Source organism: Panulirus ornatus, chromosome 16, assembly GCF_036320965.1.
Source record: "Panulirus ornatus isolate Po-2019 chromosome 16, ASM3632096v1, whole genome shotgun sequence".
Lineage (NCBI taxonomy): Eukaryota > Metazoa > Arthropoda > Malacostraca > Decapoda > Palinuridae > Panulirus > Panulirus ornatus.
This window is the reverse complement of record NC_092239.1, coordinates 13,266,485-13,292,802: the sequence shown is the minus strand read 5'-3', so window position 1 is coordinate 13,292,802 and position 26,318 is coordinate 13,266,485. Positions and strand designations below refer to the sequence as shown.

The following is a 26,318-nucleotide window of genomic DNA, read 5'->3' as shown; positions in this document are numbered from 1 at the left end:
AGGTGAGTTTGATTGGAGAAAAACTGGAGGAAGTGAAGTGTTTTAGATATCTGGGAGTGGATCTGGCAGCGGATGGAACCATGGAAGCGGAAGTGGATCATAGGGTGGGGGAGGGGGCGAAAATCCTGGGGGCCTTGAAGAATGTGTGGAAGTCGAGAACATTATCTCGGAAAGCAAAAATGGGTATGTTTGAAGGAATAGTGGTTCCAACAATGTTGTATGGTTGCGAGGCGTGGGCTATGGATAGAGTTGTGCGCAGGAGGATGGATGTGCTGGAAATGAGATGTTTGAGGACAATGTGTGGTGTGAGGTGGTTTGATCGAGTGAGTAACGTAAGGGTAAGAGAGATGTGTGGAAATAAAAAGAGCGTGGTTGAGAGAGCAGAAGAGGGTGTTTTGAAGTGGTTTGGGAACATGGAGAGGATGAGTGAGGAAAGATTGACCAAGAGGATATATGTGTCGGAGGTGGAGGGAACAAGGAGAAGAGGGAGACCAAATTGGAGGTGGAAAGATGGAGTGAAAAAGATTTTGTGTGATCGGGGCCTGAACATGCAGGAGGGTGAAAGGAGGGCAAGGAATAGAGTGAATTGGAGCGATGTGGTATACCGGGGTTGACGTGCTGTCAGTGGATTGAAGCAAGGCATGTGAAGTGTCTGGGGTAAACCATGGAAAGCTGTGTAGGTATGTATATTTGCGTGTGTGGACGTATGTATATACATGTGTATGGGGGGGGTTGGGCCATTTCTTTCGTCTGTTTCCTTGCGCTACCTCACAAACGCGGGAGACAGCGACAAAGTATAATAAGATAAATAAAAAAAAAAAAAAAAAATATATATATATATATATATATATATATATATATATATATATATATATATATATCGTGTTTTTGATATGTGTGTTTAGGTATATATGTGCACATATCACCGTCTGTGTGTGTGTGTGTGTGTGTGTGTCTGGTGCCTGGCCACCCTGTTGCCGTCTTCCCCCACTAGTCACGGAGGAACAACATGCGTGACGGGAGTCAGGTTGAGGCCACAACTGCTCCTGCGTTAAATTACTCATGTTACAACAATCAGTAGTCCACTCACAACATCCCCACCTTCCCCTCCAGCCATTCAAAAATGTCTCTCTGTCTGTCTGTCTGTCGTCTGTCTGTTCGTCCGTCTCTTTCTCCATTTCTTTTCCAACTTATCCACTTTGTTCCTCTCTGTAATTCTGACGCTCATTGTAGATTCAGTTGTTAAAGAAAGACGAAAACCCAAAACAATCACAGCCATTATTGTCAAGGCGGACTTGTGTACAATTGGAGCCTGAAGGGGAGGCCGAGCCTGCAAGGTCAATACCTCACCTGCTTGTTCCCTACCACATTACAGGAACCGGAATTTCATAGCATGTGAGCTGATGTGATTATTAACGATATGACATAACAAACTGATATCTGATTTTGGGCTTTTTGCCATCCATATGGTAAGTTCTTCCATTCTTTAATCATACTGGTCTGAGCTGTTTTTTTTACTAGTCAATGCATTTATTAACAATCACAATAGTTAAAATCTGAAAAAAACTTAATACATTTATCCCTGGGGATAGGGGAGAAAGAATACTTCCCACGTATTCCCTGCGTGTCGTAGAAGGCGACTAAAAGGGGAGGGAGCGGGGGGCTGGAAATCCTCCCCTCTCGTTTTTTTTTGATTTTCCAAAAGAAGGAACAGAGAACGAGGCCAGGTGAGGATATTCCCTCAGAGGCCCAGTCCTCTGTTCTTAACGCTACCTTGCTAACGCGGGAAATGGCGAATAGTATGAAAGAAAGAAAAGATATATATATATATATATATATATATATATATATATATATATATATATATATATATATATATATATATATACTATCCCTGGGGATAGGGGAGAAAGAATATTTCCCACGTATTCCCTGCGTGTCGTAGAAGGCGACAATAAGGGGAGGGAGCGGGGGGTTGGAAATCCTACCCTCTCGTTTTTAACTTTCCAAAAGAAGGAATAGAGAAGGGGACCAAGTGAGGATATTTCCTCAAAGGCTCAGTCCGCTTGTTCTTAATGCTACCTCGCTAATGCGGGAAATGGCGAATAGTATGATAAAAAGTATCTATTTATCTATTATACTTTGTCGCTGTCTCCCGCTTTAGCAAGGTAGCGCAAGGAAACAGACGAAAGAATGGCCTAACCCACCTACATACACACACACACATATGTATATATATATATATATATATATATATATACATACACGTCCACACACAGCACATATACATACCTATACATCTCAACGTATACATTTAAATACACACACAGACATATACATATATACACATGTACACAATTCATACTGTCTGCCCTTATTCATTCCCGTCGCCATCCCGTCACACATGAAATAACAACCCCCTCCCCCCGCATGTGCGCGAGATAGCGCTAGGAAAAGACAACAAAGGCCACAGTCGTTCACACTCAGTCTCTAGCTGTCATGTATAATGCACCGAAAACCACAGCTCCCTTTCCACATCCAGGCCCCAAAGAACTTCCCATGGTTTACCCAAGACGCTTCACATGCCCTGGTTCAATCCACTGACAGCACGTCGACCCCGATATACCACATCGTTCAAATTCACTCTATTCCTTGCACGCCTTTCATCCTCCTGCATGTTCAGGCCCCGATCACTAAGAATCTTTTTCATCTCCAATTTGGTCTCCCACTTCTCCTCGTTCCCTCCACCTCTGACACATATATCCTCTTGGTCAATCTTTCCTCACTCATTTTCTCCATGTGACCAAACCATTTCAAAACACCCTCTTCTGCTCTCTCAACCACACTCTTTTTATTACCACACATCTCTCTTACCCTTTCATTACTTACTCGATCAAACCACCTCACACCATATATTGTCCTCAAACATCTCATTTCCAGCACATCCACCCTCCTCCGCACAACTCTATCCATAGCCCACGCCTCGCATCCATATAACATTGTTGGAACCACTATTCCTTCAAACATACCCATTTTTGCTTTCCATGATAACGTTCTCGACTTCCACACATTCTTCAACGCCCACAGAACTTTCGCCCCCTCCCTCACCCTATGATTCACTTCCGCTTCCATGGCTCCATCCGCTGCCAAATCCACTCACAGATACCTAAAACACATCACTTCCTCCAGTTTTTCTCCATTCAAACTTACCTCCCAATTGACTTGTCCCTCAACCCTACTGTACCTAATAACCTTGCTCTTATTCACATTTACTCTCAGCTTTCTTCATTCACACACTTTACCAAACTCAGTCGACAGCTTTTGCAGTTTCTCACTCGAATCAGCCACTGGCGCTGTATCATCAGCAAACAACAACTGACTCACTTCCCAAGCTCTCTCATCCACAACAGACTGCATACTTGCCCCCTCTTTCCAAAACTCTTGCATTCACTTCCCTAACAATTCCATCCATAAGCAAATTAAACAACCATGGAGATATCACGCACCCCTGCCACAAACCAACATTCACTGAGAACCAATCACTTTCCTCTCTTCCTACGCGTACACATGCCTTACATCCTTGATAAATACTTTTCACTGCTTTTAACAACTTGCCCCTCACACCATATATTCTTAATACCTTCCACACAGCATCTCTATCAACTCTATCATATACTTTCTCTAGATCCATAAAAGCTACATACAAATCCATTTACTTGTCTAAGTATTTCTCACATACATTCTTCAAAGCAAACACCTGATCCACACATCCTCTACCACTTCTGAAACGACACTGCTCTTTCCCAATCTGATGCTCTGTGCATGCCTTTACCCCCTTAATCAATATCCTCCCATATAATTTCCCAGGAATACTCAACAAACTTATGCCTCTGTAATTTGAGTACTCACTTTTATCCCCTTTGCCTTTGTACAATGGCACTATGCAAGCATTCCGCCAATCCTCAGGCTCCTCACCATGAGCATATACACATTAAATAACCTTACCAACTAGTCAACAATACAGTCACCCCCTTTTTCAATAGATTTCACAACAACACCATCCAAACCCGCTGCCTTGTCGGCTTTCATCTTCCGCAAAGCTTTTACTACCTCTTTCCTGTTTACCAAATCATTCTCCCTAACCCTCTCACTTTGCACACCACCTCGACCAAAACACCCTGTATCTGTCACTCTATCATCAAACACATTCAACACACATCAAACACATATAAGGGAGGGTAGGAATGTGGGATGGAGAGACGTATAAATCACTCATTTCCCAAACAGCATCGACAAAGAATGAACCAATCTATCAAAACTTCCCCTGACGTAACTAACAGAAAACGAAAACAAAGGAACACAATAGTGGACCAACTACGTTATACTGATGCCTTTTTTTTTCCTCTCTTTTTCGAGGTTGTGCGTGCGTGTTAAGACGGTGTTTAATCATTCAAAACACTATTTTAATGGAATGCCACATACTGAATGCAAGGCGGTGAGGTCTCGTGTGTATAATACGTTCATACAATTTACAGAAATGCAGACTGAAGAGAAAAATGATTTCAAGTCAATTCTCAGCACCTTAAATCAGACGCAAAGTGGCACAGATACGCCACAGACTCAAATTCGCACTCATATTCTTTACAACACTGATACTTTAAAAATCTTGCTGTTACTTGGAAAGACTGCATTGTTACTGTGACTGATGGTAATGCTTAAAATAGACGCCACTTTTACCCAAGCCGACGTCCTTGTGAGGCCTGGTGGCAAAGTCCAGCTTGATTTTGGATGTGTCACCAGCCCTTGGAGAGTCAAGTCAAAAGCTAAGTCATCATACCCAAAGGATCGTAAAATATCGGTGCTGACGTCATGCTCAAGGATCGTGCGATCTCCGTGCTCAAAGATCGTGATCAAGTGCTTAAAGATTATATACCGTGCTCAAGGATCGTACTGTCGCGCTCTGAGACCAAGGAACTCTAAATGACCTAATTTGTCGTAACAGCACTGGACGCCATCCTAGGAATATATATTATGTATTCCAACAACATACAAGCCGTGATTCGTACATGGGTATATCATTACAGCCAAACTATTTCACATTTCAGAGAACAGAAGACTTATTTTTAAGATTATGAAAACAAAACATGAGTATGAGATATAACCTTTGTTGCCTCCCAAGACATCATCATTTATCATTCGCTAGAAAATGTACGTACATATTTCACTCTTGCATGATATACGTATGTAAATCGCTATAAATCTGTTCTGCTATGACACTTACATTACAGTATGTCATAGAAATAATTCTGAACACTGAGATACGTTCTTTTTTCACAGTGATACAGAGTTCAGTAAAAAAGAAAAAGATTTCTGTTATTTATGGTTCTCTGTTGTTTATTGTAACAATCAATGTATTATGTGTCGTCTGTCATCTTGATTACAACGAACGCCTACAGCTAAGATTCCCTTTCTATTCTGGGACCATCAGCTATCCTTGTACACTTTTAGCTGTCCCCTCTGCACTTTTAGCTGACGTTGTGTACCTTACGTGTCCCTCTGCACATTTAGCTGATCCTGTACTCCCAAACTGTCCCTCTACACTATACCTTTAGCTGACCTTGTAAACCATACATGTCCTTCTGTATCTTACCTGACCCTTGTACATCTAAGCCGTCCCTTGACATCTTACCTGACCCCGTAACACCCTTGCCAGCCAACGCTAACCCATGGTACGTATCTTCTTGACAGATCACGTGAGGGAGGTGACCAAGCCGACGCTGCTGGTTCAGCCGGAGTCCATCAGGATGAAGAACAACGGCCTCATCCGATACTCTATGTCGTGAGTGCCTCCCCGAGAGAGAGAGAGAGAGAGAGAGAGAGAGAGAGAGAGAGAGAGAGAGAGAGAGAGAGAGAGAGAGAGAGAGAGTGTACACTGCTTGAAAACCATTCCTTGGCAATGTGTGATCCAGGGGTACCCACACTGCAACCTTTCCTTGTGAATGTCTCCATCTTTGTAACCCTGACGAAGAAAAAATGAGAGTCACTGTTAATGTCAATCCAGGATATCTTGAGAACAGACATACTCAGGTTCCTGAGGAAGGAAGCAGCTATGAGGGTTGGATCAGAAATTCCTCGTTGTACGGCGGAAAGAAACGTTTCTTCTATGAAAAAAAAAAGAAAACCGTGCGTAGGTGACTGGATCTAATGATTATATCGACTGGGATGCCGGGCGGTCATTTCGGAAACGCGTTAACGATACATACTCGTGTAATACGCCATTCATTACATTTTTTTTTTCTTCGTCGCAAAAGTATCACAGTAGAGCATTTATAGGTAGACTTTATCAATATTAACTGCTTGTGATTAGTAACCACAAAGTAGACTTGCCACACGTGTCCCCGACCTTGGACAGCAGTGTGATGTGTAGCACAAGATCAAAGTGACTCGCTTGTAGGACCCCCACCTAACGTTGGGCCACATGACGGTCGGCTCTGCTTGCTGCCACAGGCAACTCGACCATCTCCTCCGCCTCCTCTTCCCCAGGTCCTGGTGTGTCCCCATCCTGATGTCCCTCCCTCAGGAGGTGGGGTGGGGGCATTTGAGGTCGGTCTTGCTAGTGACGCTGATTTTAGGTGTGTGGGTGGGTGTGTGTAAAAATACGTCTGTGTGTGTGTGTGTGTATATATATATATATATATATATATATATATATATATATATATATATATATATATATATATATATATATATATATATCTATTCCTGCACGAGCATGCATAATGTACACGTGCGCTTCTATATGTTCACATTTACATATTTAGAACTGTGCCTCTGATCAATGTTCTCAGGAATCAATATGTCTGCGGGATTACTGACCATGATATAGTCTTATATATTCTGAGTCCGTGCTTGATGCGTCTCATGGGTGTGTGTTTACATCACCTTGCGTGAGTTCCTGTATTCTTTTTCCACTGTACAGCACAAGATTGGTGTGAACGTATGCATGAATTCCACGCTCAGTAGAACACAGGTGTGTGTGTGTGTGTGTGTGTGTGTGTATGTGTGCCACCGAGAGAGTTTTACATTCGTGCTGCCCCGTCTTTTAACCTTTTATACAAGTACAATCAAACCATAAACTACGTCCAATACTTCGTTGTCAAACAACGTGACAAACAGGCGAAACATTTCTTAACAAAGAATCGCACCTGGCCTCACGTTGGCAGCCCTACTTTCCTTATGTGTGCATACAGCCGCCGCCAGCGACACTATTCACCTCACCTGCCATGATGCAATGACGTAGCGATCATGCATACCAACCTTATACGTGAGAGGTAGCGTTCAATTTGAAATCCATCACACCCCTGAAGGTTTACAGTAATTCATAGTCTGACTGTACCATGTCTTTACTCCTGCGTGTGTACACACACACACACACACACCTACGTGTTGTAGCGGCTCGCCTTACTGTCCGTCACGCAAGCACGGGACGCCTGGGTTTCGAACCCTGATCTCGGCAGCTGGTCCACGTTCCGTCGAGTCGCTCATCTTCCCTTACGAGCTGGTCGATAAAACTGGAACTTGGCAGAGGCTAGTTTGCGTGTGTGTGTGTGTGTGTGTGTGTGAAAACATCATTCTTGACCATTCGTGAGCTGAACGAACACCCTCTTGGTCCTTGGCCCTTCAACCCCACCCGCCTCCACCTCCAACACTCACGACAAGTGAGTAAATGGTCACTGCTTGTGCTTCCCCTTCTTGTATCAAGCCACAATTAGGGAAGATGATGATATTGTCCTCATACGCCTTTGGATGGGATCTGGCTCCTTGTATATTCTTTTTTCTTGTGATTGTTATAAGCATACGGTTACCTTTAGCCTTCCTGATGACGTTTAAGTACGAGAAAATGATTCGTTTTTCTTTTTCTAGTTACATACAACCAGTGTGGTTCTTTTCTAAGGTAGCCAGGCGGAAAATTGGAGTGAAACATGAAGTAAACAGTAACGAAGCTCAGAGCAAAACGATGTTATATTAAAGTAAGAAACACTACAAATTGAGCCGTTGAACATTGGAGCAACGTATTGTTCAATGCTGATGGTGTAGAATGTATATATACATATATATATATATATATATTCTTTTTTATACTATTCGCCATTTCCCGCGTCAGCGAGGTAGCGTTAAGAACAAAGGACTGGGCCTTTGAGGGAATATCCTCACCTGGCTCCCTTCTCTGCTCCTTCTTTTGGAAAATCAAAAAAAAAAAAAAAAAAGGGGGGGGGGAGGATTTCCAGCCATCCGCTCCCTCCCCATTAGTCGCCTTCTACGACACGCAGGGAATACGTGGGAAGTATTCTTTCTCCCCTATCCCCAGGGATTTATATATATATATATATATATATATATATATATATATATATATATATATATATATATATATATATATATACACACACACACACTAACACGGAGAGGAAGGCAAGAGTCTCGTCTTGCTTCTATCTGCCGCGCATCTAGACTTCGGGACTTCGAGTACGTCCCCATACGTCAAGCTCACCAACGTTCACTTTGCATCAAGAAATCCCACCTCGGCGATGACTATTCATTATCACCAACAATAAACTTTCTCCAACATTAATCAACATCCTCACCCATAACTACTCTGCAACGATCACTTATCTCCAACAGTCACCTATTGTCTCCAACAGTGACTCTTCTCCATCAATTCCCTAGGTATTGGTGAACGAATCCTCTTCTCTCTCTCTCACTCCCTTGCACACAGCCGGATGGTAGTAGTACCGTTGCCCACTAGTCTGTGTCTCTGTCGCAATTTTGACAGCAATAAAGCTGGCATGGCTGTCAGGCGGGTGCACGTGCGGCACGCGCCACTATTCGCCATTCAAACTCTCATGTACGCCTCTTGGGGTCACGGTGGCACTTGAGCACGGAGGTGTTTCCTTGCTTAGTTACGACCATCTAGCGACGTTAGCAACAGCGATGTCTCTCTTGTCCACCCCTGGCGAGGCTAAGTACGACGGGAATACATCTTTTTAATGGTGAGGGTTCCAGACACGGACAAAAGTCTACATCAAGGCCAAACCTTAATTGAAATGAAGAGAGAATTATGAAAAGGTAAAAGAAAAGACGAGGAAAAGTATTTACGAATTTTGGAGGAGGTGAAAAAACTTGTCTTTTGAAATGTGCCAGGTCATAGTTATTGGGAAAGACATGAGAAGGTAGGGATTTCCAAAGTTTTGACGTGTAGGGAAAGAAGCAGTTGTCAAAACGACCCACCTTTAAGTTGCCGATGGCTACACTGTAATCATGTGATGCAGCAGCTTGCCGAGTACTGTGCGGTCTAGCTAGTGGTGGGAGCACACAAGCAGCCAGCTCTCGGGAGCAAAAGCCAAAGAGAAACCTATAGCCGAGGGAAAATGAACCAAGACTGCGGCGTAGGGCAAGCGGGTCAAGTTTGGATGTTATCCTGGGAGAGTTTATAAGTCATGATAACAAGTGAGACAACAAATGCCTGTGCACCAGGAGTGGGTTGACACCCCAAGTGGCGTCTCAGTGAAGCCCTCATACAGTGTCTGGTTCTTGGCATTTTCTTCTTCAACAGCTTAGGATTTTTTTGCGACTGTTTACAAGTGCGCTGGCATTCGTGGATATGTAAATGTGATTCATATCCTCACGTTAGCACAAACATTTTATCTTTTACAAAAACCCTGAGCACGACAATAGGACCTTTGGGTAGGATGGCTTGATCTCTGACCTCGCCCTGAAGGGTCGGGTCAAAGGCCAGGCCATCATTACACCATGTGTCGAACTCAAGGGTCGTACCATTGTGCTGAAAGGTTGTACCATCGTGCTGAAGGGTCGTACCATTGTGCTGAAAGGTCGTACCATCGTGCTGAAGGGTCGTACCGTCGTGCTGAAGGGTCGTACCGTCGTGCTTAATCGGTCAAAAAGAAAGGAGAAAAATGAGAAGGTGTACTCCAAGTCAAGTACATTTCTCCAGCAGGAGTTCCGTCTTTCCATACGCATCCTCGACACACATAAATCCTCTCGGTTCTGATACGATAACATAGTCAGATTTCCAAATGACGATCAATATCAAGTCTTGTCGACCTACTTCTACGAACGCCTGCCTCATCCTCCTGCCGGCGCCCGCCCCTCCCACATCAGTCACAACCCTGAGAACAAACACCGTTGTTGCCAGGTTTACTACGAGGCTTCAAGCTTCGGTGAGGAGTCAGACCATCGGACGACCATGGGTCAAAATGCTTTGCACCACAGCGGGTTCTGTTCGTCAGTCACCGCGGTGTTTCCTGCGGCGAGAGCAACGCAGTGTGGTAGTACACCCTGGGAGGAACAAGAGGTGGCATGGCATAGCTGGTGTTACCAGAGTGACATTAACACACGTCTGGCTTATATAAGCCTGCCACCATCTACACAGATCAGGAATCATAGTATTTCTGGCCTTCAGGACACAACCTCGAGATAGACGACCAGGTCCTGTGTTATCTGACCTTCCCTACGTTCTCCCTATGGCCATCCATGACCTACTGTCCTCCAGCAGATGACCTCGTCATAGACCAAGCCATCATCATCAGCTCCTCTCTTAGCTTGTCCTTCCCATGTACTCCCGACCGAGAGAAATGGAAGCTGGCAGTCTCATCACTCGGTGTTGGCAGTGACACACACACACACACACACACACACACACTGACCGAGGAACAAGCAGTGCTTGGCACGTGTTGCCTGGTGTGTGTTTGTGTGTGTGTGTGGGGGGGGGGGGGGGGGCGTCAGCGAGGTGGAGTGATGGTCACTACCTCGCTGGGAAAACATTTCAGCAATTACGAATATATTTATGATCTGGTGGCGTGCGTAAACAAATAAGTAAACTTGTAAAGAACGGTTTAGAAGAGTCACTTAGAGACAGCGTATGCATGTGTGTGTGTGTGTGTGTGTGTGTGTGGGTGTAAAGTCCGGCAGTCCCACGGCCACTTACGATCCTTCGCTCCAAAGTCATTCCTCTTGTTCTTCCACGTTGCGCCGGAGTTGCTCGTGGCGAGAATCGACTTCAAACGAGTTATTGCTGAAGTTCGGGTGATACTTTTGCATCAGGAGAGGCGTTGTGCAGCCGGCGACGCTGACGAGGACGATGGTCGGGGGGGGGGGAACCTATTGGCATGGACTAGCTGACTGGTTCAGTGGTCAGGAGCTGACACAGTCAACAGCTGGATCACTCGCTTGACTGTCTGGAGCTAACACACTCGCTTGACTGTCTGGAACTGAGACGCTATCTTGACAGTCTAAGGCGAACACAGTCGCTTGACAGTCAAGAGCTGACACAGTCGCTTGACCGTCAGGAACTAATGTACTCGCAGGTATACGAAATCTGACACACTCGCCTTACAGTCAAACAAAGGAACGCTCACTTGACAATTAATTTCCTAATTACGTTTACACACACACACACACACACACGCCAACAGCCCGTCTTCCCAACGACATTCTATAATCTAAAACTGTATCTTCAAGCTTCCATTATCTCTCTATTCAGTTCGCTATTAAGCGTTGATTCAAAAAACGGAATGAAATATGAGGAATACCAGAAATATATGCAGACATAACAGCGACCAAGAATCTGGTATGATTGTCACGTCTGAGGCGCCAAGCTTCAAGAGTGAAACCAATGTCATGCATAGATTCATGAGGGAAATGACGTCTGTAGCATATATACATACGTATGTAATGACGTCTGTAGCATATATACATACGTATGTAATGACGTCTGTAGCATATATACATACGTATGTAATGACGTCTGTAGCATATATACATACGTATGTAATGACGTCTGTAGCATATATACATACGTATGTAATGACGTCTGTAGCATATATACATACGTATGTAATGACGTCTGTAGCATATATACATACGTATGTAATACTCATACATGCTGATTCATCCATTCTCTTCGCCACTCCGCCACATATGAAACAGCAAACCACCCTCTCCCCTTGCGCATGCGAGGTAGCGCTAGGAAAAGACAACAAAGGCCACATTCGTTCCCGCTCAGTCTCTAGCTGTCATGTGTAATGCATCGAAACCACAGCTCCCTTCCCACATCCAAGCCCCACAAAACTTTCCATGGTTTACCCCAGACGCTTCACATTTCTTTTTATATACATATTTGCCCTTTCCCGCGTTAGCGAGGTAGCGTTAAGAATAGGGAACTGAACCTTAGGGGGAATATCCTCACTTGGTCCCCTTCTCTGTTCCTTCTTTTGAAAAATAATATGTGTATATACATATATCTATCTATCTATCTATCTATCTATCTATCTATATATATATATATATATATATATATATATATATATATATATATATATATATATTGGAAAGGATTAAAATTTTGCGCGTGATCAAGCATATTCCTGAGTCCACGGGGAAAATGAAACACGATAAGAGTTTCATTTTCCCCGTGGACTCATAGGAATATATATATATATATATATATATATATATATATATATATATATATATATATACTATTTGCCATTTCCCGCATTAGCGAGGTAGCGCCAAGAACAGAGGACTGAGCCTTTGAGGGAATATCCTCACTTGGCCCCCCTTCTCTGTTCCTTCTTTTGGAAAATCAAAAACGAGAGGGGAGGACTTCCGCTAGCCCCCCGCTCCCTCCCCTTTGAGTCGCCTTCTACGACACGCAGGGAATACGTGGGAAGTATTCTTTCTCCCTTTTTTTTTTTTTTTTTTTTTTTACCAAATGGCGTCCTAGCTTCGTCTCTTCGATGTATATCAACTGACTGTTATATTTCTCTCTTGTGTCTCCCCTGATGATGTGATTATTACACGAAAGTGCACTTGGGAACTTTTCGTGTTTCATTTTCCCCGTGGGCTCATAGGAATATCTTGATCACGCGCAAAATTGTGATCCTTTCCAATATATATATATATATATATATATATATATATATATATATATATATATATATATATATATATATATGAACCAGGAATGCCCGAGCAAAGGACCCCTGGCATGACTATCTCTGACACATGTGATAAAAAAAAATTACCAAACTCCAGGGTCGGAGTAGCCCCACAACACATACTCGTAAAACTTTTAAACACGAAATTGCCTGAGTCTTAACTACTTGTTTGTCTCGATATAGAAAGCGGGTCTTTGTGTGTGTGTGTGTGTGTGTGTGTGTGTGTGTGTGTGTGGATCTACAGCTACTAGTGTTGCTAGATCTTGGTATACCAACATGGACGGTAAATATATATTCCCTAATATGTTACGTAGGTGTAGACAGTCTTAGATATACCATCATACTCAGTGCAGGGAGTCCTGGACGTACCACCATAGTCGGTGGCAGGCAGTCCTTCATACATCACTGTCCTCAGTCCAGGTGAAGTCCTTCATGTACTACTGACGAAGGCTGTAGCAGGCGGACATACCAGTGTGCGAGAGAGAGAGAGAGAGAGAGAGAGAGAGAGAGAGAGAGAGAGAGAGAGAGAGAGAGAGAGAGAGAGAGAGAGAGAGAGAGAGAGAGAGAGAGAGAGAGAGTACCCACGTACAACTGCCTCCGACTGTGGCTGTGATCTGGCTGAGGCATAGAACTAAGGGGCTGGTATGGTCTGCGTAGTGTGTCACCGGGAGAGCAGCCATGTTCTGGATGCTTCTCTCCGTGACATTTGGGTGGGTTGGGCCATTCCTCGTCTGTTTCCTTGCGCTACCTCGCTAACGCGGGAGACGGCGGTTAAGTATAATAAAAGAAAAAAGTAAAAGAAAATATATATATATATATATATATATATATATATATATATATATATATATATATATATATATATATATCCCTGGGGATAGGGGATTAAGAATACTTCCCACGTATTCCCTGCGTGTCGTAGAAGGCGACTAAAAGGGGAGGGAGCGGGGGGCTGGAAATCCTCCCCTCCGGTTTTACTTTTCCAAAGGAACGAACAAAGAAGGGGGTCAAGTGAGGATTTTTCCTTTTAAGGCTCAGTCACCTGTTCTTGACGCTACCTCGCTGACGCGGAAAATAGCATATATATATATATATATATATATATATATATATATATATATATATATATATATATATATATATATATATATATATATTTATACTATTCGCCATTTCCCGCATTATATATGTATATATATATATATATATATATATATATATATATATATATATATATATATATATATATATATATATATAATGCTGATAACCACGAGGAGAATGAAACATGTTAAGTTCCCAAGTGCACTTTCCTGTAATGATCACATCGTTAGAAGAGATACAAGAATGAGATAGAGGACGTAGAACAGTCCGTTGATATACAAGGTAAAGACGTAGCCAAGACGCCATCTGTAAACAAGTCCCTTTTTCAACCATATCCCCTGAATAGTCTCTTGCGTAAAAGCACTACCAGTGGAATCCACAAAGTGGCACTGGACGGCTAATTTACAGTACACAGGTATGAATATCACCTCAAGGCTATATGCCATCCCCGTCTATGGCTATTTACTCTCTCCTATTATCCAAAGTACATGAGACCTGTATCATTTTACAACCGTATATCACAAGTTATATACTCTTACTACCTTCGAACCCATGTACAAATCAGTATCGAAGGATGAAAGCCCTTAAAACCTTCTCATAATATCTATAAATCTTTTTTAGGAACACATGATGGAATATTGCACTCTATGAGGTTCAGTCGATTCCAATGGCGCAAAGGAAGTGGATGTGGAACCTACTACCCCCGTTATTGCTTTGTTACGGTGTCTGATGTCTAATGTATTCTATTGACCGTATTACATAAACGTATACACACATCGACTGTAGAAGCGTATAGCATAAAAAAAGGGAGGAATGAATGTTTGGAGAGCTGGTCGGGCAGCGAGCGGTGTGCAGACCTTTACATATGACAGGCAGGGCAAACGCCAGGATATCAAACACCTAAGGGTCGCACGGTCGTGCTCAAGGTGTGACGTCGTGCTTAAGGTGTCGTACCGTCGTGCTCAAGGAGTCGTATCGTCGCGCTAGAGGTGTCGTGCCGTCGTGCTCAAGGGTCGTATTCAGGGGTAGTACCGTCGTGCTTAAGGGGTCGTACCGTCGTGCTTACGGCGTCGTATCGTCGTGCTCAATTTGTCGTACCGTCGTGCTCAAGGCGTCGTATCGTCGTGCTCAACGGTTGTACCGTCATGCTCAAGGGTCGTATTCAGGGGTAGTACCGTCGTGCTTAAGGGGTCGTACCGTCGTGACCAAGGTGTCGTACCGTCAGGCTCACGGGGTCGTACTCAGAAGTATTAGCGTCGTGCTTCAGGGTCGTACTCAAGAGTTCGTACCGGGTTAGGGTCGTCCTTAATTCTGGGGTGTGAGAAGGACTTCGGTCGTCTGGCAATCACCATCGGCTCTATTATTAATGACAATGATGAAATCACGTCGCAAACTATCCGTAATTGGGGCAAAATTGTTCTCTAAAAGTTACACTTGTCTTGTGAAGAACACGTTCTCTATTTTATTGCCAAAAAAAAAAAAGAAGAAGAAAGGACGCAGCTTATCCTCATTACCATTATCATATAAAACTAATTATATTAATGATCGACATAAATAGCCTCACTACCATTAATTGTCACATAAAACTGATTATATTAATAATCGACATAAATGATGACATTTTCTCTTTTGTTTTAGAGCACACAAAGCCGCAAGTGCACCAGAGAGAGAGAGAGAGAGAGAGAGAGAGAGAGAGAGAGAGAGAGAGAGAGAGAGTGTGGTATTCTGATACCTCGCCTGTTGTTCCAGGGTCACCACGCGAACGTCGTGTCCCATGGACTTCTCCGCTTACCCCTTCGACAAGCAGGTGTGCTACTTCAGGATGGAGAGCTGTGAGTACGGGAGCAGATGACCGAGTCTCAGATACTTATGATCGTGTGTCCTGTGCTATTTCCAAAAGACACGGTTACAGGGAGTTTTCAAGCCCTTTGCTTACTGATTCGTAAAGGGATTCACAGATTCACAAACGTTTTCTATGACTCACTGTGAGGACAAGGAGGTCTTTAGAGTAAAATCATCTCTCACACCTACCAGGGGAAGGACTAACCTTATACTTACCAAGAAAGTGCTAACCTTATCTTACCAGGGGAAGTACAAGTCTAATCTTCACAGGGGAAGTACTAACTTTATCTTACCAGGGGAAGTACAAGTCTTGTCTTACCAGGAGTAGAACTAGTCTTATCTTACCAGGGAAACTACTAACTTTATCTTACCAGGGGAAGTACTGGCCCTAATTTTATCTTACTAGGGGAAGTACTGCTCTTATCAGGGGAAGTACTAATTCTATCTTACTAGGGGAAGTACTAACCTTACAATTACCAAGGGAAGTATTAACCAGACCTACTTTCGAACAACACAACACCTTTCATGCCAACTCCCCCTAAGATATCCATGCGAGACAAGGAAGCTCCTATAGGCCAAGAACGCCGAAGATTTCGGTCCTGAATGCTTACAGATACATCTACGTGTGTGTGTGTGTGTGTGTGTGTGTGTGTGTGTGTGTGTTTCACTCACTCTCTAACAAGCATTCACCACCAGTATTACGCCGTGGTTTTCGAAACCGAAAAAGAAAGACTGATAGAAAATATTGATAAAAATGGTTTCATTTCAGAACTTACAGACGTTTCTGGAGAGGAAGATAACCATATAACCAACATTTCACTTCTATACATAGTAAAATCCCCCCGTTTATTTACACACTTGTGGACATACAAGACATGGTAGGGAAGAGCTTGGCTCACGTGGCCTTTGCAACGCTTCTACAGAATGTCTCTTTCTGCCCAAGTACGAGATAACTGATGTGGCGTCTCCTCTCACGAATGAAATTGAAATAAAAGATGTTTAAATGATAGACACAGACTAACTTGCAGTCATCTGACGTTACGAATTCAACAGTATATACGCATGTAAACGTACACACCCTGGGCACACTCATACTCATACATGTCTCTTACAGTACCTGTTCCTCCGTCTGCTCTGCCAGAGTATCATGACGCCCTTACCTAACCTACTAACCCTACGTCACTTCTGCCCGGCAGACCAGTTCACCTCAAAGCAGGTCTCCTACAACTGGTTCAATTCAAAAATAGAACGCACGGAAAACATCCAGTCCGGCCACTTCGATTTCGACTTCTACAGCGTCCAGCAGCAGAACACCTCCCACTCCTCCGGTAAGATGACAACACTCCAGCGGGTAATGAGGAATGGGTAACCGAGTCTTCGTACTGTCTAATGCCTGTTTCTATTCACCATCTCCCTCTTTCTCTTGTCTGTCCCATTGTATATTATTCGTTTGCGTGTGGTTTGCCCTGTGTGTCTGTGTCGTGACGACCAGCCTGGTGTGGCTGGCACTGTTCCTCAGCCCAGCTGACATGTTGTGGTGACGCAGGAACCTACCCGATGGTGACGGTGGAGGTGAAGCTCACGCGGCGGATCAGCTACCACCTGATGAACACCTTCCTGCCATCTGGCCTCTTCGTGTGCGTATCCTGGCTCACCTTCCTGGTGCCCGTCGACCAGGTCCCCGGCCGTATGGTCCTCACCATCACCACCCTCCTTACCCTCGTCTCAATGTTCGCCGCTGTCAGGTACTGCTCACTCACTACTCCCCCTCCTCATCTTGTCTCTTCGCCCTCTGTCGACACACTGTTTCTGCTGCCGCTCTTGATTCTCCTAAAAGACTTCTTTGCTCCCGCTTGGCTCTGTTGCTGACTCTACCTACTGTCACTGCAACATCTGTTGTCATTACTCCTGTAACACGTACGACTTCGAGTTGTTACTGTGTCTTTGGCGTTACTTTCCGTTTCGCCGTTATTACCTCTGTTTGCTCCACCGTCTCTCTATTCTTATTACCAACTCATGGTCTCACATTACTTTATTTCTCTTAATCTGTCTCTGTTACTACTTATTACCGTCAATATTCTTTTTATTAACGTCATTTTCGCGATTATTCTTCCTTCCAACTTTTCATTCAGCAATTACAGTATATTACGTCTGTTCTGTCTGCCATCACAAAGTTCGACATTATCTTGTATACGTATTTCCTACGTTGTGCGGGAGGCTCTGGTGCCGTCTTTTTACCCTGGTGTTCCGGCAGGCAGGAGAGCCCGAAGGTGTCGTATGCGAAGGCGGTGGACCAGTGGATGATCATGTGTGTTGTGTTCGTGTTCTGCGTCCTGCTCGAGTTCACCATCGCCATCCGCCTGCATGAGCTGGGAAAACGGGAGGCGCGGAAGGGTCGCAGCCCGCCCGAGTCCCGCGTGACGACCACTTCGCGATCTCGCGCTTCTCGCGTCTTCACCGGAGTCGCCCCCAGCATCCACGCCAGCCGCATTGACGTGTCCACGTCGTCTGCCATGGAGCACGCGTTGATCTCGTCAAACATGCTAGATGACTGTCCCAACCCCGGGGTGTCCAGGCTGAAGGAGCGAGCTTGGAAGGTAAGCAAGACGATGGTGTCCTTAGAGGTAAGTCTTGTCTCATCCTCTGACTGGTGATGTGGCCAGGGTCTGTGACTCGCCATGTGGCCAGGTTCTCTGACTCCATGTGGCCAGGTACTCTGACTCACTAAGTGACCAGGTTCTTTGACTCTATGTGGCCAGGTACTCTGACTCTATGTGGCCAGGTTCTCTGACTCTATGTGGCCAAGTTCTCTGACTCTATGTGGCCAAGTTCTCTGACTCTATGTGGCCAGGTTCTCTGACTCTATGTGGCCAGGTACTCTGACTCGCTATGTGGCCAGGTTCTCTGACTCTATGTGGCCAGGTACTCTGACTCGCTATGTGGCCAGGTTCTCTGACTCTATGTGGCCAGGTACTCTGACTCTATGTGGCCAGGTTCTCTGACTCTATGTGGCCAGGTACTCTGAGTCGCTATGTGGCCAGGTTCTCTGATCCTATGTGGCCTGGTTCTCTGACTCGCCATGTGGCCTGGTTCTCTGACTCTATGTGGCCAGGTACTCTGATCGCTATGTGGCCAGGTTCTCTGACTCTATGTGGCAAGTTCTCTGACTCTATGTGGCCAGGTTCTCTGACTCTATGTGGCCAGGTTCTCTGACTCTATGTGGCCAGGTACTCTGATCGCTATGTGGCCAGGTTCTCTGACTCTATGTGGCAAGTTCTCTGACTCTATGTGGCAAGTTCTCTGACTCTATGTGGCCAGGTTCTCTGACTCTATGTGGCCAGGTTCTCTGACTCTATGTGGCAAGTTCTCTGACTCTATGTGGCAGGTTCTCTGACTCTATGTGGCAAGTTCTCTGACTCTATGTGGCAAGTTCTCTGACTCTATGTGGCCAGGTTCTCTGACTCTATGTGGCAAGTTCTCTGACTCTATGTGGCCAGGTTCTCTGACTCTATGTGGCCAGGTTCTCTGACTCTATGTGGCCAGGTTCTCTGACTCTATGTGGCAGGTTCTCTGACTCTATGTGGCAAGTTCTCTGACTCTATGTGGCAGGTTCTCTGACTCTATGTGGCCAGGTTCTCTGACTCTATGTGGCAAGTTCTCTGACTCTATGTGGCCAGGTTCTCTGACTCTATGTGGCCAAGTTCTCTGACTCTATGTGGCCAGGTACTCTGATCGCTATGTGGCCAGGTTCTCTGACTCTATGTGGCAAGTTCTCTGACTCTATGTGGCCAGGTTCTCTGACTCTATGTGGCCAGGTTCTCTGACTCTATGTGGCCAGGTTCTCTGACTCTATGTGGCCAGGTTCTCTGACTCTATGTGGCAGGTTCTCTGACTCTATGTGGCCAGGTTCTCTGACTCTATGTGGCAGGTTCTCTGACTCTATGTGGCCAGGTACTCTGATCGCTATGTGGCCAGGTTCTCTGACTCTATGTGGCAAGTTCTCTGACTCTATGTGGCAGGTTCTCTGACTCTATGTGGCAGGTTCTCTGACTCTATGTGGCAAGTTCTCTGACTCTATGTGGCAAGTTCTCTGACTCTATGTGGCCAGGTTCTCTGACTCTATGTGGCCAGGTTCTCTGACTCTATGTGGCAAGTTCTCTGACTCTATGTGGCAAGTTCTCTGACTCTATGTGGCCAGGTTCTCTGACTCTATGTGGCCAAGTTCTCTGACTCTATGTGGCCAAGTTCTCTGACTCTATGTGGCCAAGTTCTCTGACTCTATGTGGCCAAGTTCTCTGACTCTATGTGGCAAGTTCTCTGACTCTATGTGGCCAGGTTCTCTGACTCTATGTGGCCAGGTTCTCTGACTCTATGTGGCAAGTTCTCTGACTCTATGTGGCCAGGTTCTCTGACTCTATGTGGCCAGGTACTCTGACTCACTAAGTGACCAGGTTCTTGACTCTATGTGGCAAGTTCTCTGACTCTATGTGGCCAGGTTCTCTGACTCTATGTGGCAGGTTCTCTGACTCTATGTGGCCAGGTTCTCTGACTCTATGTGGCAAGTTCTCTGACTCTATGTGGCCAGGTACTCTGACTCACTAAGTGACCAGGTTCTTTGACTCTATGTGGCCAAGTTCTCTGACTCTATGTGGCCAAGTTCTCTGACTCTATGTGGCCAGGTTCTCTGACTCTATGTGGCCAGGTTCTCTGACTCTATGTGGCAGGTTCTCTGACTCTATGTGGCAGGTTCTCTGACTCTATGTGGCAAGTTCTCTGACTCTATGTGGCCAGGTTCTCTGACTCTATGTGGCCAGGTTCTCTGACTCTATGTGGCCAAGTTCTCTGACTCTATGTGGCAAGTTCTCTGACTCTATGTGGCAGGTTCTCTGACTCTATGTGGCCAAGTTCTCTGACTCTATGTGGCCAGGTACTCTGATCGCTATGTGGCCAGGTTCTCTGACTCTATGTGGCAAGTTCTCTGACTCTATGTGGCCAGGTACTCTGACTCACTAAGTGACCAGGTTCTTTGACTCTATGTGGCCAGGTTCTCTGACTCTATGTGGCCAGGTTCTCTGACTCTATGTGGCAAGTTCTCTGACTCTATGTGGCCAGGTTCTCTGACTCTATGTGGCAAGTTCTCTGACTCTATGTGGCCAGGTTCTCTGACTCTATGTGGCCAGGTTCTCTGACTCTATGTGGCCAGGTTCTCTGACTCTATGTGGCCAGGTTCTCTGACTCTATGTGGCCAGGTTCTCTGACTCTATGTGGCAAGTTCTCTGACTCTATGTGGCAGGTTCTCTGACTCTATGTGGCCAAGTTCTCTGACTCTATGTGGCCAAGTTCTCTGACTCTATGTGGCCAGGTTCTCTGACTCTATGTGGCCAGGTTCTCTGACTCTATGTGGCCAGGTTCTCTGACTCTATGTGGCAAGTTCTCTGACTCTATGTGGCCAGGTTCTCTGACTCTATGTGGCCAAGTTCTCTGACTCTATGTGGCAAGTTCTCTGACTCTATGTGGCCAAGTTCTCTGACTCTATGTGGCCAGGTACTCTGACTCACTAAGTGACCAGGTTCTTGACTCTATGTGGCCAGGTTCTCTGACTCTATGTGGCCAGGTTCTCTGACTCTATGTGGCAAGTTCTCTGACTCTATGTGGCAAGTTCTCTGACTCTATGTGGCAAGTTCTCTGACTCTATGTGGCAAGTTCTCTGACTCTATGTGGCCAGGTTCTCTGACTCTATGTGGCAAGTTCTCTGACTCTATGTGGCCAGGTTCTCTGACTCTATGTGGCCAGGTTCTCTGACTCTATGTGGCCAAGTTCTCTGACTCTATGTGGCAAGTTCTCTGACTCTATGTGGCCAGGTTCTCTGACTCTATGTGGCCAGGTTCTCTGACTCTATGTGGCAAGTTCTCTGACTCTATGTGGCCAAGTTCTCTGACTCTATGTGGCAAGTTCTCTGACTCTATGTGGCAAGTTCTCTGACTCTATGTGGCCAGGTTCTCTGACTCTATGTGGCCAGGTTCTCTGACTCTATGTGGCAAGTTCTCTGACTCTATGTGGCCAGGTTCTCTGACTCTATGTGGCCAAGTTCTCTGACTCTATGTGGCCAGGTTCTCTGACTCTATGTGGCCAGGTTCTCTGACTCTATGTGGCAAGTTCTCTGACTCTATGTGGCAAGTTCTCTGACTCTATGTGGCAAGTTCTCTGACTCTATGTGGCCAGGTTCTCTGACTCTATGTGGCCAGGTTCTCTGACTCTATGTGGCCAGGTACTCTGATCGCTATGTGGCCAGGTTCTCTGACTCTATGTGGCAAGTTCTCTGACTCTATGTGGCAGGTTCTCTGACTCTATGTGGCCAGGTTCTCTGACTCTATGTGGCCAGGTTCTCTGACTCTATGTGGCAAGTTCTCTGACTCTATGTGGCAAGTTCTCTGACTCTATGTGGCCAAGTTCTCTGACTCTATGTGGCAAGTTCTCTGACTCTATGTGGCAAGTTCTCTGACTCTATGTGGCAAGTTCTCTGACTCTATGTGGCCAGGTTCTCTGACTCTATGTGGCCAGGTTCTCTGACTCTATGTGGCAAGTTCTCTGACTCTATGTGGCCAAGTTCTCTGACTCTATGTGGCCAGGTACTCTGACTCACTAAGTGACCAGGTTCTTTGACTCTATGTGGCCAGGTTCTCTGACTCTATGTGGCCAGGTTCTCTGACTCTATGTGGCCAAGTTCTCTGACTCTATGTGGCAAGTTCTCTGACTCTATGTGGCCAAGTTCTCTGACTCTATGTGGCCAGGTTCTCTGACTCTATGTGGCCAGGTTCTCTGACTCTATGTGGCAAGTTCTCTGACTCTATGTGGCCAAGTTCTCTGACTCTATGTGGCCAGGTTCTCTGACTCTATGTGGCCAGGTTCTCTGACTCTATGTGGCAAGTTCTCTGACTCTATGTGGCCAGGTTCTCTGACTCTATGTGGCCAAGTTCTCTGACTCTATGTGGCCAAGTTCTCTGACTCTATGTGGCCAAGTTCTCTGACTCTATGTGGCCAGGTTCTCTGACTCACTAAGTGACCAGGTTCTTGACTCTATGTGGCAGGTTCTCTGACTCTATGTGGCCAAGTTCTCTGACTCTATGTGGCCAAGTTCTCTGACTCTATGTGGCCAAGTTCTCTGACTCTATGTGGCCAGGTTCTCTGACTCTATGTGGCCAGGTTCTCTGACTCTATGTGGCCAAGTTCTCTGACTCTATGTGGCAAGTTCTCTGACTCTATGTGGCCAAGTTCTCTGACTCTATGTGGCCAGGTTCTCTGACTCTATGTGGCAAGTTCTCTGACTCTATGTGGCCAAGTTCTCTGACTCTATGTGGCAAGTTCTCTGACTCTATGTGGCCAGGTTCTCTGACTCTATGTGGCCAAGTTCTCTGACTCTATGTGGCCAAGTTCTCTGACTCTATGTGGCCAGGTTCTCTGACTCTATGTGGCAAGTTCTCTGACTCTATGTGGCAAGTTCTCTGACTCTATGTGGCAAGTTCTCTGACTCTATGTGGCCAGGTACTCTGATCGCTATGTGGCCAGGTTCTCTGACTCTATGTGGCCAGGTTCTCTGACTCTATGTGGCAGGTTCTCTGACTCTATGTGGCCAGGTTCTCTGACTCTATGTGGCAAGTTCTCTGACTCTATGTGGCCAGGTTCTCTGACTCTATGTGGCCAGGTTCTCTGACTCTATGTGGCCAGGTTCTCTGACTCTATGTGGCAAGTTCTCTGACTCTATGTGGCAAGTTCTCTGACTCTATGTGGCCAGGTTCTCTGACTCTATGTGGCCAAGTTCTCTGACTCTATGTGGCCAGGTTCTCTGACTCTATGTGGCAAGTTCTCTGACTCTATGTGGCCAAGTTCTCTGACTCTATGTGGCCAGGTACTCTGATCGCTATGTGGCCAGGTTCTCTGACTCTATGTGGCCAGGTTCTCTGACTCTATGTGGCCAGGTTCTCTGACTCTATGTGGCCAAGTTCTCTGACTCTATGTGGCCAGGTTCTCTGACTCTATGTGGCCAAGTTCTCTGACTCTATGTGGCCAGGTTCTCTGACTCTATGTGGCCAAGTTCTCTGACTCTATGTGGCCAGGTTCTCTGACTCTATGTGGCCAGGTTCTCTGACTCTATGTGGCCAGGTTCTCTGACTCTATGTGGCAAGTTCTCTGACTCTATGTGGCCAGGTTCTCTGACTCTATGTGGCAAGTTCTCTGACTCTATGTGGCAAGTTCTCTGACTCTATGTGGCCAAGTTCTCTGACTCTATGTGGCCAAGTTCTCTGACTCTATGTGGCCAGGTTCTCTGACTCTATGTGGCAAGTTCTCTGACTCTATGTGGCCAGGTTCTCTGACTCTATGTGGCCAAGTTCTCTGACTCTATGTGGCCAAGTTCTCTGACTCTATGTGGCCAGGTTCTCTGACTCTATGTGGCCAAGTTCTCTGACTCTATGTGGCAAGTTCTCTGACTCTATGTGGCAAGTTCTCTGACTCTATGTGGCCAGGTTCTCTGACTCTATGTGGCAAGTTCTCTGACTCTATGTGGCCAAGTTCTCTGACTCTATGTGGCAAGTTCTCTGACTCTATGTGGCCAAGTTCTCTGACTCTATGTGGCAAGTTCTCTGACTCTATGTGGCCAGGTTCTCTGACTCTATGTGGCAAGTTCTCTGACTCTATGTGGCAAGTTCTCTGACTCTATGTGGCCAGGTTCTCTGACTCTATGTGGCCAGGTTCTCTGACTCTATGTGGCAAGTTCTCTGACTCTATGTGGCCAGGTTCTCTGACTCTATGTGGCCAAGTTCTCTGACTCTATGTGGCAAGTTCTCTGACTCTATGTGGCCAGGTTCTCTGACTCTATGTGGCCAGGTTCTCTGACTCTATGTGGCCAAGTTCTCTGACTCTATGTGGCCAGGTTCTCTGACTCTATGTGGCCAGGTTCTCTGACTCTATGTGGCAGGTTCTCTGACTCTATGTGGCAAGTTCTCTGACTCTATGTGGCCAGGTACTCTGATCGCTATGTGGCCAGGTTCTCTGACTCTATGTGGCAAGTTCTCTGACTCTATGTGGCCAAGTTCTCTGACTCTATGTGGCCAAGTTCTCTGACTCTATGTGGCCAGGTTCTCTGACTCTATGTGGCAAGTTCTCTGACTCTATGTGGCCAGGTTCTCTGACTCTATGTGGCCAGGTTCTCTGACTCTATGTGGCCAGGTTCTCTGACTCTATGTGGCAAGTTCTCTGACTCTATGTGGCAAGTTCTCTGACTCTATGTGGCAAGTTCTCTGACTCTATGTGGCAAGTTCTCTGACTCTATGTGGCCAAGTTCTCTGACTCTATGTGGCCAAGTTCTCTGACTCTATGTGGCAAGTTCTCTGACTCTATGTGGCCAGGTTCTCTGACTCTATGTGGCAAGTTCTCTGACTCTATGTGGCCAAGTTCTCTGACTCTATGTGGCCAGGTTCTCTGACTCTATGTGGCCAGGTTCTCTGACTCTATGTGGCCAGGTTCTCTGACTCTATGTGGCCAAGTTCTCTGACTCTATGTGGCAAGTTCTCTGACTCTATGTGGCAAGTTCTCTGACTCTATGTGGCCAGGTTCTCTGACTCTATGTGGCCAAGTTCTCTGACTCTATGTGGCCAGGTACTCTGATCGCTATGTGGCCAGGTTCTCTGACTCTATGTGGCAAGTTCTCTGACTCTATGTGGCCAGGTTCTCTGACTCTATGTGGCCAGGTACTCTGATCGCTATGTGGCCAGGTTCTCTGACTCTATGTGGCCAGGTTCTCTGACTCTATGTGGCAAGTTCTCTGACTCTATGTGGCAAGTTCTCTGACTCTATGTGGCCAAGTTCTCTGACTCTATGTGGCAAGTTCTCTGACTCTATGTGGCCAGGTTCTCTGACTCTATGTGGCCAGGTTCTCTGACTCTATGTGGCCAGGTTCTCTGACTCTATGTGGCAAGTTCTCTGACTCTATGTGGCAAGTTCTCTGACTCTATGTGGCCAAGTTCTCTGACTCTATGTGGCAAGTTCTCTGACTCTATGTGGCAAGTTCTCTGACTCTATGTGGCAAGTTCTCTGACTCTATGTGGCCAGGTTCTCTGACTCTATGTGGCAAGTTCTCTGACTCTATGTGGCCAGGTTCTCTGACTCTATGTGGCAAGTTCTCTGACTCTATGTGGCCAGGTTCTCTGACTCTATGTGGCAAGTTCTCTGACTCTATGTGGCAAGTTCTCTGACTCTATGTGGCCAGGTTCTCTGACTCTATGTGGCAAGTTCTCTGACTCTATGTGGCAAGTTCTCTGACTCTATGTGGCAAGTTCTCTGACTCTATGTGGCCAA

General features: G+C 45.6%; 1 protein-coding gene across 1 annotated transcript in view; it reads left to right on the top strand.

Annotated features, from left to right (window-relative positions):
• The window catches only part of LOC139753901 (gamma-aminobutyric acid receptor subunit pi-like), a 44,772-nt gene that overhangs the window by 15,824 nt on the left and 2,630 nt on the right, over positions 1-26,318 (top strand). Inside the window, exons 5-9 of the mRNA XM_071670858.1 lie at positions 5,749-5,839; positions 15,873-15,955; positions 17,162-17,293; positions 17,512-17,710; positions 18,220-18,589. Coding sequence (XP_071526959.1) covers positions 5,749-5,839; positions 15,873-15,955; positions 17,162-17,293; positions 17,512-17,710; positions 18,220-18,589 — 875 coding nt within the window. The remainder of the gene's footprint in view (positions 1-5,748; positions 5,840-15,872; positions 15,956-17,161; positions 17,294-17,511; positions 17,711-18,219; positions 18,590-26,318) is intronic.